This window comes from Coregonus clupeaformis, chromosome 27, assembly GCF_020615455.1.
Source record: "Coregonus clupeaformis isolate EN_2021a chromosome 27, ASM2061545v1, whole genome shotgun sequence".
Classification (NCBI taxonomy): domain Eukaryota; kingdom Metazoa; phylum Chordata; class Actinopteri; order Salmoniformes; family Salmonidae; genus Coregonus; species Coregonus clupeaformis.
In genome coordinates, this window is record NC_059218.1 from 23,514,133 (window position 1) to 23,530,732 (window position 16,600).

Consider the following 16,600-nt stretch of genomic DNA (forward strand, 5'->3'; position numbering starts at 1 on the left):
CTACACCTACGGGATCGTCTGAGACCAGCCACCCAGACAGCTGATGAAACTGTGGGTTTGCACAACTGAAGAATTCTGCACAAACTGTCAGAAACCGTCTCAGGGAAGCTCATCTGCGTGCTCATCATCCTCACCAGGGTCTTGACCTGACTGCAGTTCGGCGTCGTAACCGACTTCAGTGGGCAAATGCTCACCTTCGATGGCCACTGGCACGCTGGAGAAGTGTGCTCTTCACGGATGAATCCCGGTTTCAACTGTACCGGGCAGATGGCAGACAGCGTGAATGGCGTTGTGTAGGCGAGCAGTTTGCTGATGTCAATGTTGTGAACAGAGTGCCTCATGGTGGCGGAGGGGTTATGGTATGAGGCAGGCATAAGCTATGGATAACGAACACAATTGCATTTTATCGATGGCAATTTGAATGCACAGAGATACCGTGACGAGATCCTGAGGCCCATTGTCGTGCCATTCATCCACCGCCATTACCTCATGTTTCAGTATGATAATGCACGGCCCCATGTCGCAAGGATCTGTACACAATTCCTGCAAGCTGAAAATGTCACAGTTCTTCCATGGCCTGCATACTCACCAGACATGTCACCCATTGAGCATGTTTGGGATGCTCTGGATCGACGGCGTGTTCCAGTTCCTGCCAATATCCAGCAACTTCACACAGCCATTGAAGAGGAGTGGGACAACATTCCACAGGTAACAATCAACAGCCTGATCAACTCTATGCAAAGGAGATGTGTCACGCTGCATGAGGCAAATGATGGTCACACCAGATACTGACTGGTTTTCTGATCTACGCACCTACTTTTTTTTCAAAGGTATCTGTGACCAACAGATGCATATCTGTATTCCCAGTCGTGTGAAATCCATAGATTAGGGCCTAATGAATTTATTATCATTGATTGATTTCCTTATATGAACTGTAACTCAGTAAAATCTTTGAAATAGTTGCATGTTGCATTTATATTTTTGTTCAGTGTAATTGCACCATCCTCGACTGACTAAGATACACAACTCACAGCTCTGAACAACAACTAATTATTATGGTTAATGGCAAACTATAGGCAAAAGCCATAACCAATACAAACAATATATAATATTTACCACTGTAGGTTTATGCCATTTACTCACTGGCTTAGCACCCCCCCCACATTTTACAAAATGTGTAAAATGGCATGAGTTAGCTATTAAACTGCACATTTTTCTCTGCCCCAGGCAAAAAATACAATGCAGTGGCTCCCGCGAAACTGGCTAAATCACTACTGCATTTACTCAAATATGAGACCTTATAATAGGCTTATGGGTTTGCAGACTATTTGACTTCAAATCCATAGGAGTACTGGAATGCGTTCAACTATAGATGACGTTTTTCAATTTATCTTATCATTTAAGTAGCCAGGCCATAGTAGCCTACAACAGCTTTGTGCGAATATGCGGACACCATACCTCCGGGTTTTACACAAGGGTGCGTGACATGACAGTAGGCGGAGGATGGCTCGAAGCACGAGGATCCTCGCGCGTCACTGACTCATCATTACCGTAAGCCTTCAGTTGAGTCAGAAGCGATGAAACCTGGTTGCAAAAGTTACTCGTCTTTGTTTTTTCATTTTTACAACGACGATAATATTCAAGGTAAGGACGCACACATATTTTACATGCGAAAAATAATATGTTGTCTTCTTGTCACCAATTGTTTACAAACTTGACACCGCCTGAATATGTCGGTCATTGTTGGTGGCACCTGTCGACGTTTTGGTGATCAATCGAATAGCCTACGCCACTTTTTGGTTTCATAACATAATTAACTATTCTGTGATTGACATAGTCTAAGTTCTCACTGCAAATCACTTTTCTTTGCTGTTCTTGACATTCAATCCAAGCAGTCTTGGTAAGATTGCATTTTATAATCGCAATGAAGGCTATTGATGATGATGACACGAAGTTGATTTGCTGAACCACAGGAGGAAATACATCTGGCATCCAACTAATCTAAGGATTAAATCAAATTAAATCAAAATGTTAAATTCTATTTAAATCAAGTTTGATTTGATTTAGTCCTATTCTTTAACTTAGATTTTTGGTTGAAATGGAGACAAACTGGAATTAAAGCCGGACTAAATCAGTGGCACAGATGGAACTATCCAAATGTTGATATTTGGTTGCGTTGACAACTAAACACAATTCAATATCACTAAAAATCATTACATTTTAAATCAACCAGAGCTTGAAACCCTAGGCCTATTGTACTGTCTATGTTTTGTTGAATTCTGGGTTGAATTGAAACAATAGCTGTTGATGACTTTGCAAATGCTATATAGGCCTAAATACCATTATTAAAGATATATGAGTGATACATTTAATTTGCTCTGTTAAACCCTTTGCAATTATTTGGATAGCAACAATGAATCTATTTAGTTTTTAAGTGGAGATCTCTAAACAATCGTTCTCAGGATAGCACATTAGTAATAGTCAGTGACAAATAGCTAGGCTGGGCTTGGTTAATTTATTATTATTATTATTTTTATTATTTTTATATTTTGTCATTTAGCAGACACTCTTAAAACCCTGGATGGGAGACCAAAGGGTAGCGGTAGATAGATCACTTCTCCTGTAGGAGGTGCTGCCATGCCTATATATGATAGTGGCTATAATGTTGAAGATCTGATGTTGTTTTAAAGGTACAAATTAAACATATTTTATACAAGGTTTGTCTGTTGAAATTTGGTTACCATGATGACATAATCCTGGCGTTGAAATTTCACCCTCAAAACAACAGTTGATTACTTTTTTCAAATTCAATGTATTTTGCATGTAGATTCCACGTCATAATACCTTGACAAATTACGTTGAAACAGTTTGTGCCCAGTGGGTTGTCACTTCCCCATAACCTGACAGAGAAGGAACTTCACTTTGTACAATAATGTAGGCTACCCATTATTGTTTACATGCATAATTATGGAATCTATGAATATGATTGGCCTGGGATAAAAGTATACACAATTCAGTAAACTAGTAACTGGAGTTGTTGACCTGCATATGATATTATGTAGGAACAGGATATGATGCTAACACTATTTTGGCTCTGTGACTGCATTCAGGCATCAGATATAAACCAGATATTTATACAAAATTCTACTAGAATAGTCCCCATGGACAGACCGTAATAGGACTGCATTCAGGGGTTTCTTTGTTCACATTTGGCAGGGTTATTCCAGGTTAATCTGCTCTTCTACAACCTATCCCACAATTCTGTCAGTCCATTGTTTGCTTAGGTGATCTCTGGCCTTATTTGCATAATTGTTTTCTCTCCTATCACCTTCTCCACATGAAATGTAAACATTAACCTCTTTCCTCTCTTTTATATTGCATTTCCTATCTTTCCCTCCTAAAGAGGCATTTATTTATGAAACAGTATGTGTAGTGTGTATGGGTGGGTGTGTGTGGACCATATTTGAATATGGCATGGTCAACAAATCTTCAGCTCAGATTTCACAGTGCCCCAGTATGATAGCATCACACATCAACCCTTGTTGATGTTAAGGTTAACTGAATGGTATTCAATCTAAAGTCTGACCAAGCACAGCTTTTCTTTGCATCATTGTTTTTGATGGGGAGAGCCTTTCACAACTGGTAATCTCTTAACACCCTTCGATGACTCTAAGTAGAACAGCAGTGACTGCTCAGAGGTTCCATGTTGTGCTGTACGTAATACTATAGAATCCAGTGATTTGGTCATCAGGGATTGACATTAAAGGTTCAGCTTAACCTAGGGTATAGCAAAGTGGGGCATTTCTACACAATTTAAAAACTCTAAAATGCTATTTGGAGAACAGCAAAAACAAACAAATGACCCCAGCCATTAATTATCACCGCAATGTTAGGTTTACAGGTCTGTGGAACGGCATATACAATGTCAACCACTACTCAACCTCATCATAAATTGACTAATTTACTTGTGGAACTGCGCACACAGTACAACGTGAAATAGATGCATAATACACACTATCAAGTTACAACAAGGCTGACTTCAAATGCGACATCCATAGGGGGCGTGTGAGTTTCAAGTTTGGGGAAGCAATTTCTTCACTGTAAAATTGCACCTTTATAATAAAGGATTGCATGCATCTGTCATCGCATTTGCAGACTAATGTAAGATGTGCTACTATTCCTAATGTGATGAGTAGATTGCATAGTCATAATTTAGGCTAATAATATAACTCAATCACTGTTAGCAAAACCGGCAGTTATGAACAATGCAAACCTGTGTGCGTAGTGACAGTAGGCCTAATCAGAGATATTTATTTTCCTTTCTTTTCACTGGAAAAATGTAGCCTTTTATAAACACATTTCATGCAATTCCACTACACCTTATATGACTGGAGACATAAGCAACATCTTTTTTAATATGACACAAATTAGTAGCCTATTCTGCTGACACTGGCAAACAGATCAGTAAAAATGACCATCTAATCTAGGCCAATGAAAAAGGCAGACACAAATTGTACAATTTGATGTACATCTAGATATTGTTATCCCCAAAAACGTTCCAGTGGTACTGATCCAATGATAAAGACAGTGAATATGCACACACTCACCAGGGATATGGCCGATTTATCTCTGCTGGTGCCAATAAGATATGCTACTGTTCGCTCAATTGGGAGTTGAGAATTTTGATAACTAGAGACAGATTGGAGGATTTTCTTTGTCTTCTCTTTTCAGCAATAGTCATTTGCTTTCTAAACTGTTTTTCCTACGATTTGTATTTTGAAATATTTCGACAGGCCTAGGCCTATTTAACTGCTTTTCACTGACCGCAGCAATTCAACAAAGAGCTATTTGGTAGGCTATTTGCAGCGCGCTACTGAATTGTGCGCTTAAAAAAATCCATAGCAAAACATTTTTTAAGAAACTAATGATCCTCTGTGGCCAAATCATGCTCTTTGGTGTAGTATTTTGAATTATTGTATTTATTTCTGTATAGGCACGAGTAATTATAGCTAATTTTGGCAACTTAATTAAGTGTACTTTATGGGAAGCTTTTTTTCCCCTAGCCTGTTGGATGCGCCGCCTATGCCAACATCAATGTGAAAGGAACCGCTACATACAACAGCTGGCCCTGAGGCTTACAAGGCCGAGTTCAAATGCCGACATTAAATTCAAAGCAATCGACACACTTGTCTGGCACTGTCTCTGCTTAAAATGAAAGGCACGCAGGCTGGCAGCTTCTCTCCAAGGAATGATCCGCATGGTCCTAAAGCCAGCCATCAACACGCTAAACAGCCGTTGCATTTTAATCGGGATTGGAATGATTTTAGTCTACATTTTTGTAGCCTACTTTTACATTTTGGGTCTTATTATATATCTTTTTTAAAGATACTCAGTCTGGCTTTCAACTTACTCTTGAAAGTTGTTGCTCAAATATTTTTTATTCAACACACACAAGAATGGTGTATAGGTACCTTGTAGAAAAGACAAGTATGCCATTCTTATATAAACATAAAAGAGCAGACGGATACAAAAAGACCAAGAGTTGTAGGTAAAAAAATAAATCATACAAAATAAGCTATACAGGACAAAGACAAGTAAACAGAAAGAAGAGGGCAGATGTGACCCCCATATCCATCCCTCCATCAACCAGTCCACGTGTAATCACGCCAGCCCAGGACCTCCACATCCGGCTTCTTCACCTGTGAGATCGTCTGAGGAGTACGTCTGTCTGTAATAAAGCCCTTTCGTGGGGAAAAACTCATTCTGATTGTCTGGGCCTGGCTCCCCAGTGGGTGGACCTGGCTCCCAAATGGGTGGGCCAATGCCCTCCCAGGCCCACCCATGGCTGCGCCCCTGCCCAGTCATGTGAAATCCATAGATTAGGGCCTAATGAATATTTGAATTGACTGATTTCCTTCTATGAACTGTAACTCAGTAAAATCTTTGAAATTGCTTCATGTTGCGTTTTATATTTTTGTTCAGTATGTAAACTTGTCAGAAATGTCTAGATCAGCTAACGTTTTCTAGCTAACTTTTTTAGCCCATAGATTTTGTAGAAATGTTTGAGTCACCGAAATATCACATGAATACACATTAGACATTGCAAAATGTATAGAATTGCAAGACCATTTTCTCTCCGCCAACAAGAGGGTATAAACAGTTTGTGTCATGAACAGTGCTTGTGCCCATAGAAATACACATTCATTTCCCACCCAAGTTAACCAGTATGAACTGAAACCCCCACAATGAAAGGCTACCACACAAAATGTACAGTACACGACTCCAGTACAGTACCAAAAAAAGCAGGGAATGTGAGCTATGGTAATCCTAAACATCAAATTGAACAATTGCACATCCTTTGGCACTTTGAAGCAGGATACATCATCTATTTGAGGGGAAAAAATTATTTGATCCCCTGCTGATTTTGTATGTTTGCCCACTGACAAAGACATGATCAGTCTATAATCATAATGGTAGGTTTATTTGAACAGTGAGAGACAGAATAACAACAACAAAATTCAGAAAAACGCATGTCAAAAATTTTAGAAATTGAATTGCATTTTAATGAGGGAAATAAGTATTTGACCCCTCTGCAAAACATGATTTAGTACTTGGTGGCAAAAACCTTGTTGGCAATCAGAGGTCAGACGTTTCTTGTAGTTGGCCACCAGGTTTGCACACATCTCAGGAGGGATTTTGTCCCACTCCGCTTTGCAGATCTTCTCCAAGTCATTAAGGTTTCGAGGCTGACGTTTGGCAACTCGAACCTTCAGCTCCCTCCACAGATTTTCTATGGGATTAAGGTCTGGAGACTGGCTAGTCCACATGATCATTGCAAAGAGCCCCAGGCCGAGGGAGATTGACAGTTCTTTTGTGTTTCTTCCATTTGCGAATAATCGCACCAACTGTTGTCACCTTCTCACCAAGCTGCTTGCCGATGGTCTTGTAGCCCATTCCAGCCTTGTGTAGGTCTACAATCTTGTCCCTGACATCCTTGGAGAGCTCTTTGGTCTTGGCCATGGTGGAGAGTTTGGAATCTGATTGATTGCTTCTGTGGACAGGTGTCTTTTTTATACAGGTAACGAGCTGAGATTAGGAGCACACTCTTAAAGGGAGTGCTCCTAATCTCAGCTCGTTACCTGTATAAAAGACACCTGGGAGCCAAAAATCTTTCTGATTGAGAGGGGGTCAAATACTTATTTCCCTAATTTAAAATGCAAATCAATTTATAACATGCGTTTTTCAGTTTTTTTGTTGTTGTTATTCTGTCTCACTGTTCAAATAAACCTACCATTAAAATGATAGACTGATCATTTCTTTGTCAGTGGGCAAATGTACAAAATCAGCAGAGGATCAATAACTTTTTTCCCTCACTGTATGATGCTACCTTCAGCCACTTTCCCTGTATGAAGACTTAGATGCTCACATAAGTTGCTTCAGAATGTGAGTGGTTGATGGGTTGGTGTGAGGTTAGCAGATGAGTTGCATTTACATTGAGTCTGTTGATTAAGTAGCACAAGTAAATACTTTTTTCGTCATTGTTTTTCACAACACGATGTGAGAATGTGTCGAATAATTGCTTTGCTTTCCAAGATTTTGAGTGGTATGTTATTGTGGTCATCATATTGGCAGAGACTCTAAATCATGAATTAATTAATGAATCATGAATAAGCCCTTATAACAATGGGTCTCGTGTCCACTTCACCGAGCAACTTTACCTCAGTGTTACTTGTTGATTTGTTTTGTTTCTTTGGGAAGAGATAGCCTAATTGAAAGACTACAAGATGCCCAGGTATTGGACCCTGGCAGAAACTATCGAACAGATGCACACAACCTTACTGAGCGGCTGGGAATGGAAGGTTGTTGATTATAGAAGAAGCCTTTTTCAGAGCTGAATAACTTTATCTCAGTGAAACCTCTGATGTTGGTCCCTTGAGTGCTTTCTTGATTTAAATTGTCATATTTGCTACAGTATAATGTATTTTCATCAAGCTGATTGCGTAAACGTCTCCGTTTTGTAGATGGGAACTTGATATGGACAGTGGGATACAGATGTTTTTTGTGTTCGCTATACTGCTGATAATTTTTGGACTTGACCCTCTCTATCTCCTCTAGGAAGTGTGTAACTGGTATAGGCAGTAATTGCTAAATGTTTGCTTTATAAGGTAAAAGCAGCCCTGATATCACACCATTTATTGTGTCGTGGAACAGGAACTCACCTGTTTCCTGTTTATGCTTAACAAAATAACCAGAAGGATGGCCTTCTAGGGAGCTTTTCCTTGCCACTGTGCTTCTGCCTCTGCATTGCTTACTCTTTGGGGTTTTAGGCTGGATATACAGTGGGGAGAACAAGTATTTGATACACTGCCGATTTTGCAGGTTTTCCTACTTACAAAGCATGTAGAGGTCTGTAATTTTTATCATAGGTACACTTCAACTGTGAGAGACAGAATCTAAAACAAAATTCCAGAAAATCACATTGTATGATTTTTAAGTAATTCATTTGCATTTTATTGCATGACATAAGTATTTGATACATCAGAAAAGCAGAACTTAATATTTGGTACAGAAACCTTTGTTTGCAATTACAGAGATCATACGTTTCCTGTAGGTCTTGACCAGGTTTGCACACACTGCAGCAGGGATTTTGGCCCACTCCTCCATACAGACCTTCTCCAGATCCTTCAGGTTTCGGGGCTGTCGCTGGGCAATACGGACTTTCAGCTCCCTCCAAAGATTTTCTATTGAGTTCAGGTCTAGAGACTGGCTAGGCCACTCCAGGACCTTGAGATGCTTCTTACGGAGCCACTCCTTAGTTGCCCTGGCTGTGTGTTTTGGGTCGTTGTCATGCTGGAAGACCCAGCCACGACCCATCTTCAATGCTCTTACTGATGGAAGGAGGTTGTTGGCCAAGATCTCGCGATACATGGCCCCATCCATCCTCCCCTCAATACGGTGCAGTCGTCCTGTCCCCTTTGCAGAAAAGCATCCCCAAAGAATGATGTTTCCACCTCCATGCTTCACGGTTGGGATGGTGTTCTTGGGGTTGTACTCATCCTTCTTCTTCCTCTAAACACGGCGAGTGGAGTTTAGACCAAAAAGCTCTATTTTTGTCTCATCAGACCACATTACCTTCTCCCATTCCTCCTCTGGATCATCCAGATGGTCATTGGCAAACTTCAGACGGGCTTGGACATGCGCTGGCTTGAGCAGGGGGACCTTGCGTGCGCTGCAGGATTTTAATACATGACGGCGTAGTGTGTTACTAATGGTTTTCTTTGAGACTGTGGTCCCAGCTCTCTTCAGGTCATTGACCAGGTCCTGCCGTGTAGTTCTGGGCTGATCCCTCACCTTCCTCATGATCATTGATGCCCCACGAGGTGAGATCTTGCATGGAGCCCCAGACCGAGGGTGATTGACAGTCATCTTGAACTTCTTCCATTTTCTAATAATTGCGCCAACAGTTGTTGCCTTCTCACCAAGCTGCTTGCCTATTGTCCTGTAGCCCATCCCAGCCTTGTGCAGGTCTACAATTTTATCCCTGATGTCCTTACACAGCTCTCTGGTCTTGGCCATTGTGGAGAGGTTGGAGTCTGTTTGATTGAGTGTGTGGACAGGTGTCTTTTATACAGGTAACGAGTTCAAACAGGTGCAGTTAATACAGGTAATGAGTGGAGAACAGGAGGGCTTCTTAAAGAAAAACTAACAGGTCTGTGAGAGACGGAATTCTTACTGGTTGGTAGGTGATCAAATACTTATGTCATGCAATAAAATGCAAATTAATTACTTAAAAATCATACAATATGATTTTCTGGAGAATTTTTTTTTTGATTCCGTCTCTCACAGTTGAAGTGTACATATGATAAAAATTACAGACCTCTACAAGCTTTGTAAGTAGGAAAACCTGCAAAATCGGCAGTGTATCAAATACTTGTTCTCCCCACTGTACGTAAAGCACTCTAACAACTGCTGATGTAACAAGGGCTTTATGAAATAAATTTGATTTGATTGGTTAATAATGAAATACCACAACCATGATTTAGAATGGAATAAATCTATTATTATGTCATATTAAACAGGGTGAAAGGGTATATACTTAAACTTGCTTTTAAATGAATCTATATTTTCTCTATCCAAAAGATGGCAACAACAACCACTGAGAATGGAGGTGGAGGAACCAGTGGGTCAAAAGATTACAAAAAGGTATGGAGTCTTTGGGCCCCGGTAATTGATTTATAATGTATGGCACACATCTACATATCCTGTATAATGTCCTTCTGAGTGTGAACGAGATTCCATTGGTGAACTGAGCGTCAAGAAGGATTACTGCCATTCCTCTTAATATTGGGCAATGCTTTTTTATTTATTTATTTTTTCTTTGCCCTCCCTGGACTGGAGATGGTGTTTTGGTTGAGCGTTACGTAACAGTGCTCAGTCTGTCTGTTTGTGTTGGCTGATGGAGGGGCCAGAGTGGCGAATAACGTGATTAGGTAGATAAGCCACTGTGTTTAGCCACACAAGAGGCACGCTGACTGCCCTGCAGATTTTCTGCCTTTCTGTCGGTTCAGAACGGAAATCCCGAAATCAGTAAAAAAGCTACAGGTGGTCCTGGTATCCATGAACATGCTGACTGACATGCATCAGATGTACCTTTCAGATGTACAAAAATTTTATGGGTATGGTTTGATCTGGAATCCTACACATTATAATCTGTGTTGTATTGATTTAGAATATAATGTTTGTGTGGTCCCAGCCCACAGCTGCTGCACTGAAAGGAGCCATCCAGCTGGGCATTGGGTATGCTGTGGGGAACCTGACATCCAAGCCTGACAGAGATGTGCTCATGCAGGATTTCTACATGGTGGAGAGTGTCTTTCTACCCAGGTACAGTACACAGCACTGGCATCACTCAGCAGGCTTATACACATCACTAGTTAGTGACACGAATACAGCACAAACTCTGTTAAAGAAGCATATCTGAACCTCATTGGTCAGATTTTCCCATTGACACAGAAGTCCCTTTCACTACAAAAGTCCTACTCCAGTGTCCTTTTCACCTCATTTAACACCTGTTCATTTCCACGTTTTCATACATTCATAGAATGCAGAGTAAGGCATTTGGGAAAATTCGATAGCAATGTAGTGTGGGAAAGTGGCTGTGCGTTTGGACAATTAATAGACACTGCAGTAAATAAAATCTAATAAAAACATCTGTCTTGTCCAGGACTGGACTCTACACAGACCGATCAGAGCTACAGTAAGCCTATATGCAAATAAGCCATTTGCCACACGGGCCAGCCATCACTCACTTTGAATTGGACTGTGTGTTTACAGGCAGTAGCAACAGCACAACTTCAGATCATTAGAAAGCATTCACCTAAGGCCACAAAATATACCTGAATGGATTTCTGCAAATATGTAAATACCACGGGAGTCCTCTTACATTTGCAGACTTTACTTTTAATGCAGGAAAACTTAAATCAGTTTTAGCTCATTTCTACCAGCATGTCACCTGTGCAACTAGAGGAAAAATAACTCTAGATCACCTTTACGCCACACACAGAGACTCATACAAACAAAGCTCTCTCTCGCCCTCCATTTTTGGCAAATCTGACCATAACTCTATCCTCCTGATTCCTGCTTACAAGCAAAAACTCAAACAGGAAGTATCAGTGACGCGCTCAATATGGAAGTGGTCCGATAAAGCAGATGTTAAGCTACAGGACTGTTTCGCTAGCACAAACTGGAATATGTTCCGGGATTCATCTAATGGCATTGAGGAGTTTACCATATCGGTCACCGGCTTCATTAATAAGTGCATAGACAACATCATCCCCACAGTGACACTACGTGTGTATATATCTCAACCAGAAGCCATGGATTACGGGTAACATCTGCATTGAGTTAAAGGCTAGAGCTGCCGCTTTCAAGGAGCAGACACTAATCTGGACACTTATAAGAAATCCTGCTATGCCCTACGACGAACCATCAAACAGGCAATGCGTCAATACAGGACAAAGATAGAATCCTACACTGAAGCATGCGCGAGAGCACCAGCTGTTCCGGACAACTGTGTGATCACACTCTCCGTAGCCGACGTGAGTAAGACCTTTAAACAGATTAACATTCTCAAGGCCGCAGGACGGATTATCAGGACGCATACTCAGAGCATGCGCTGACCAGCTGGCAAGTGTCTTTACTGACATTTTCAACCTCTCCCTGACCCAGTCTGTAATACCTACATGTTTCAAGCAGACCACCATAGTTCCTGTGCCCAAGAACGCGAAGGTAACCCGTCTAAATGAATACCGCCACGTAGAACTCACATCTGTAGCCATGAAATGCTTTGAAAGTGGTTATGGCTCACATCAACACCATCATCCCAAAAAACCTGGACCCACTCCAATTCACATACCGCCCAAACAGATCCACCGATGACGTATCGCTTTTGCACTCCACACTGCCCTTTGCCACCTGGACAAAAGGAACACCTACGTGAGAATGCTGTTCATAGACTACAGCTCAGCGTTCAACACCATAGTGCCTTTCAAACTCATCACTATGCTAAGGTCCCTGGGACTGAACACCTCCCTCTGCAACTGGATCCTGGACTTCCTGATGGGCCGCCCCCAGTTGGTGAGGGTAGGCAACAACACATCTGCCACGCGGATCCTCAACAAGGGGGCCCCTCGGGTGCATGCTTAGTCCCCTCCTGTACTCCCTGTTCACCCATGACTGCGTGGCTGCGCACGACTCCAACATCATCATCAAGTTTGCCGATGACACGACGGTGGTGGGACTGATCACCAATGACGATGAGACAGCCTATTGGGAGGAGGTCAGAGACCTGACAGTGTGGTACCAGGACAACAACCTCTCCCTCAACGTGGGCAAGACAGAGGAGCTTATCGTGGACTACAGGAAACCTAGGGCCGAACACGCCCCCATTCACATCGACAGGGCTGTAGTGGAGCGGGTCGAGTGCTTCAAGTTCCTCAGTGTCCACATCACTAAGGACCTATCATGGTCCAAACACACCAACACAGTCGTGAAGATTGCACGACAATGCCTCTTCCCCCTCCGAAGGCTGAAAAGATTTGGCATGGACCCTCAGAAAGTTGTACAGCTGCACCATTGAGAGCATCTTGACTGGCTGTATCACCGCTTGGTATGGCAACTGCTCGGCAGCTGACCGCAAGGACTACAGAGGGTAGTGTGTACAGCCCAGTACATCACTTGGGCCGAACTCCCTGCCATCAGGACCTCTATACTACCAGGCGATGTCAGAGGAAAGCCCTAAAAATTGTCAAAGAGTCCAGCCATCCAAGTCATACTGTTTTGTCTGCTACCGCACGGCAAACGGTAAGTTAATCTCTAGGAGACAGAACGCGTCTCCTTCCTGAGCGGTATGACGGCTGCGTGGTCCCATGGTGTTTTATACTTGCATACTATTGTTTGTACAGATGAACATGGTACCTTCAGGCATTTGGAAATTGCTCCCAAGGACGAACCAGACTTGTGGAGGTCTACAATTTTTTTTCTGAGGTCTTGGGTGATTTCTTTTGATTTTCCAATGATGTCAAGCAAAGAGGCACTGAGCTTGAAGGTAGGCCTTGAAATACATCCACAGGTACACCTCCAATTGATGAAAATGATGTCAATTAGCCTATCAGAAGCTTCTAAAGCCATGACATCATTTTCTGGAATTTTCCAAGCTGTTTAAAGGCACAGTCAACTTAGTGTATGTAAACTTCTGACCCACTGGAATTGTGATACAGTGAAATAATCTGTCTGTAAACAATTGTTGGAAAAATGACTTGTGTCTTGCACAAAGTAGATGTCCTAACCGACTTGCCAAAACTATAGTTTGTTAACAAGAAATTTGTGGAGTGGTTGAACAACAAGTTTTAATGACTCCAACCTAAGTGTATATAAACTTCCGACTTCAACTGTATATGGCCAAGCTATCATTGCTCATTGTGTATTTATTCCTCGTGTTATGATTTATTTTATTTTATTATAATTTGTTTGTAATTGTATTCTGGATTGTTCGTAAGGGCCGTAAAGTAAGCAGATCACTGTAAGTCTACACTGGTTGTTTATGAAGCATGTGACAATTACAATTTGATTTGATGCACATCAACAAGAACAACAACTGATAGTCAGAGCGAGAAGAGCTAAAATCTAACGAGGGAACAGTAGATAAACCCTCTCAAACTCCAAAATTGCACTGATAAATGATGTGGATTAGTAGCCTGCTCGCCCTTCTGCAGCTTGCCTGCCAATGCATGCTTGTCCCAACCCACGTTTTGACAACTGAATGGGAACTTGCCTGCCTGCCCATTTGGTCGATGCCAAATACATTTGATTGACAACTAAGAGATATGGTAATTGTGGATAACAGTCGTTCAAGTTCAGCATAGCTAGCTAGCAAAGTGATTCACATTTCTTGCTAGCTAACCAAATGACACCTGCCTCTCTAGCTGTAGCCACAGAAAAACGATATGACGGAAAAGTTGGCCACTCATCCAATCACATAACATCGTCCCAGCAGCCAGCTAGCTAGCTAGCTAACGTTAGGCTTCGTGTTTTTGTTGGTAAATAAATAGCTACATAAATAGATAAGCTAGCCTATTAGCAACGTTATGAATGACTTATGATCATTGCCCTTACTAGTTTGATTGTATTGACATTCTCATCCTTAGTTACATTCGTCTATTTTTTTGTCCAAAATATTGAGTCATTGAAACTGAAACTGAAACGGTGCATCCCGAATGGCTGGAGGAAGAAAACGATGTACCAGGCCAGCTGTGATAACAATATTTGTTGGACTACCGAAACAGTTATTGGTAAATTATATATTATATTAACCATTCATTGAACTGCATCCATCTGCCAACAATGCCTTACTCTACGTCATGGAATTTTGAGTCAAATATAACCTATTTTAAAAACGTCTTATAAAGTTGGTTTTGTAGCATAAGCTGGGAATTTGATATTTTTTACTGATATGATTTGTCTTTTTGTTTCATATCTGCAAAGTCGTTAAAACGCTGTCAGTTCCAAAAGGCACATCTCAATAGGGGGTTCAGGTATGACATGGCACAAGGGGGGCCGATTTTAATAGTTTAATTGTTTTACCTTTACTGTTGAAAAGCGATATCCCAAGTATAAATACAGTAAAGTACTCACAAAGGTTAAACAAATTAGTAGGGCATTCAAAGAATTGGTCTGATGGAAATCCGTGATCTTGAGAAACAATATAGGAGCAATAGAGAACAGAAGAGGAAATGCCCACCCCCTGCCTTGTGCTATGTCATGACATACCTGGACCACCTATTGAAATGTGCCTTTTGTTAAGTAAATCAGGTGTTAAATGAGGTGTAATGAGACTGGAGTGCCACTTTAAGGGCCCAACAAACCATACGCAAACAGAGTGCTGGAGTGTCATATACTGTCTGTTTCAAAATATTAGTCACACAAAAGTACGTAGGAAATGAAGCTCTCTCGTTGCATTTTAAGTGCCTTTAAAGTTAGCAATTGTGTCTAAAAAAAATACTCAATCTTGCAAAAAATAAATAAATAATTAAACCTTTTTGTGTGTACTTTACTGTATTTATACTTGGGATATCGCTTTTCAACAGGATTGTTTTTTAGTTTTTTTATCGCTGGAGGACGTCTTTAAAACTACTACACTTAGCTTGACATGCATGACCCTCAAAGCTTCACTGAAATATGCACATCTGTTGTGGCATCAGTTAGGCACTGCTTATCACAAAGCTGATGCTTATTGTATACTTCAAAAGCTTCCTTGTAGGGGTCAATCACTCAGTCACAATATTCTCTGTTTGCTCTAACTCAGTGGTTCCCAAACTCTGGGGCCAACTTACTCTTGAAAGCTGTAATAGTAGAATACTTCAAAATGAGGTAGTGCATCAGCAGTTTTCCTCTTGTCATGTCAGTCATTGCTCCCTCAGAGAGCTATTTAGGTCGCTGGTTTGAATGTCCGATCAGGCAAGGTGGAAAAATCTGCCGTTAATCCCCATCAACAAAAACTGTGCTGTGGATTTCGATAAAGGCAGCCCCCCGCATCGCTCTGATTTAGAGGGGTTGGGTTAAATGCGGAAGACACATTTAGGTTGAATGCACTCCATTGTGCAACTGATTAGGTATCTCTTATAACGTTTTAGAAATGACCAGAACCAACTTACTAGCCCATGTCAGCTAATGTTTTTTGTTCCCCAATGATGGAAGGGGGGCCCGAGTGGAAAACGTTTGGGAACCACTGCTCTAACTGATACATTTGTGTACTGGACACTCTTCTCTCGGGATGCAAATGTACATATTTTCAATGATAAATTAGTGTTTGTAAATGGATGTATAGGATTGCTGTTGTACACTGATAACACTAATCTGTTTGTGTGATAATGCTTGGGTTGTCAGTGAGGGGAGCAACATGACCCCAGCGCACCACTTCCCAGACTTCCGCCTCAAAACCTACGCTCCTCTCGCCTTCCGCTACTTTAGGGAGCTCTTTGGCATCAAAGCAGATGACTACCTGGTTAGTGTGGAAAGCCCTTTACAGAAAACACTCCTACAC

At 41.4% G+C, this 16,600-nt stretch overlaps 1 protein-coding gene across 5 annotated transcripts in view; it reads left to right on the forward strand.

The window, feature by feature from the left end:
• The first annotated feature begins 1,525 nt into the window (after nt 1-1,525).
• The window catches only part of LOC121541642 (phosphatidylinositol 4-phosphate 5-kinase type-1 beta), a 32,649-nt gene continuing 17,574 nt past the window's right edge, over nt 1,526-16,600 (forward strand). For 3 of the 5 annotated variants that reach the window (XR_005995780.1, XR_005995781.1, XM_041850805.1), the window contains exons 1-4: nt 1,526-1,644; nt 10,141-10,203; nt 10,754-10,884; nt 16,444-16,561. Coding sequence is in view for 3 of the 5 variants with exons in the window: in XM_041850805.1 (XP_041706739.1) it covers nt 10,141-10,203; nt 10,754-10,884; nt 16,444-16,561 (312 nt within the window). In the remaining 2 variants the exon portion in view is untranslated. Of the gene's footprint in view, nt 1,645-10,140; nt 10,204-10,535; nt 10,677-10,753; nt 10,885-16,443; nt 16,562-16,600 lie in introns of those variants that run through there. The other 2 variants (XM_041850806.1, XM_041850808.1) reach the window with 2 other exon arrangements.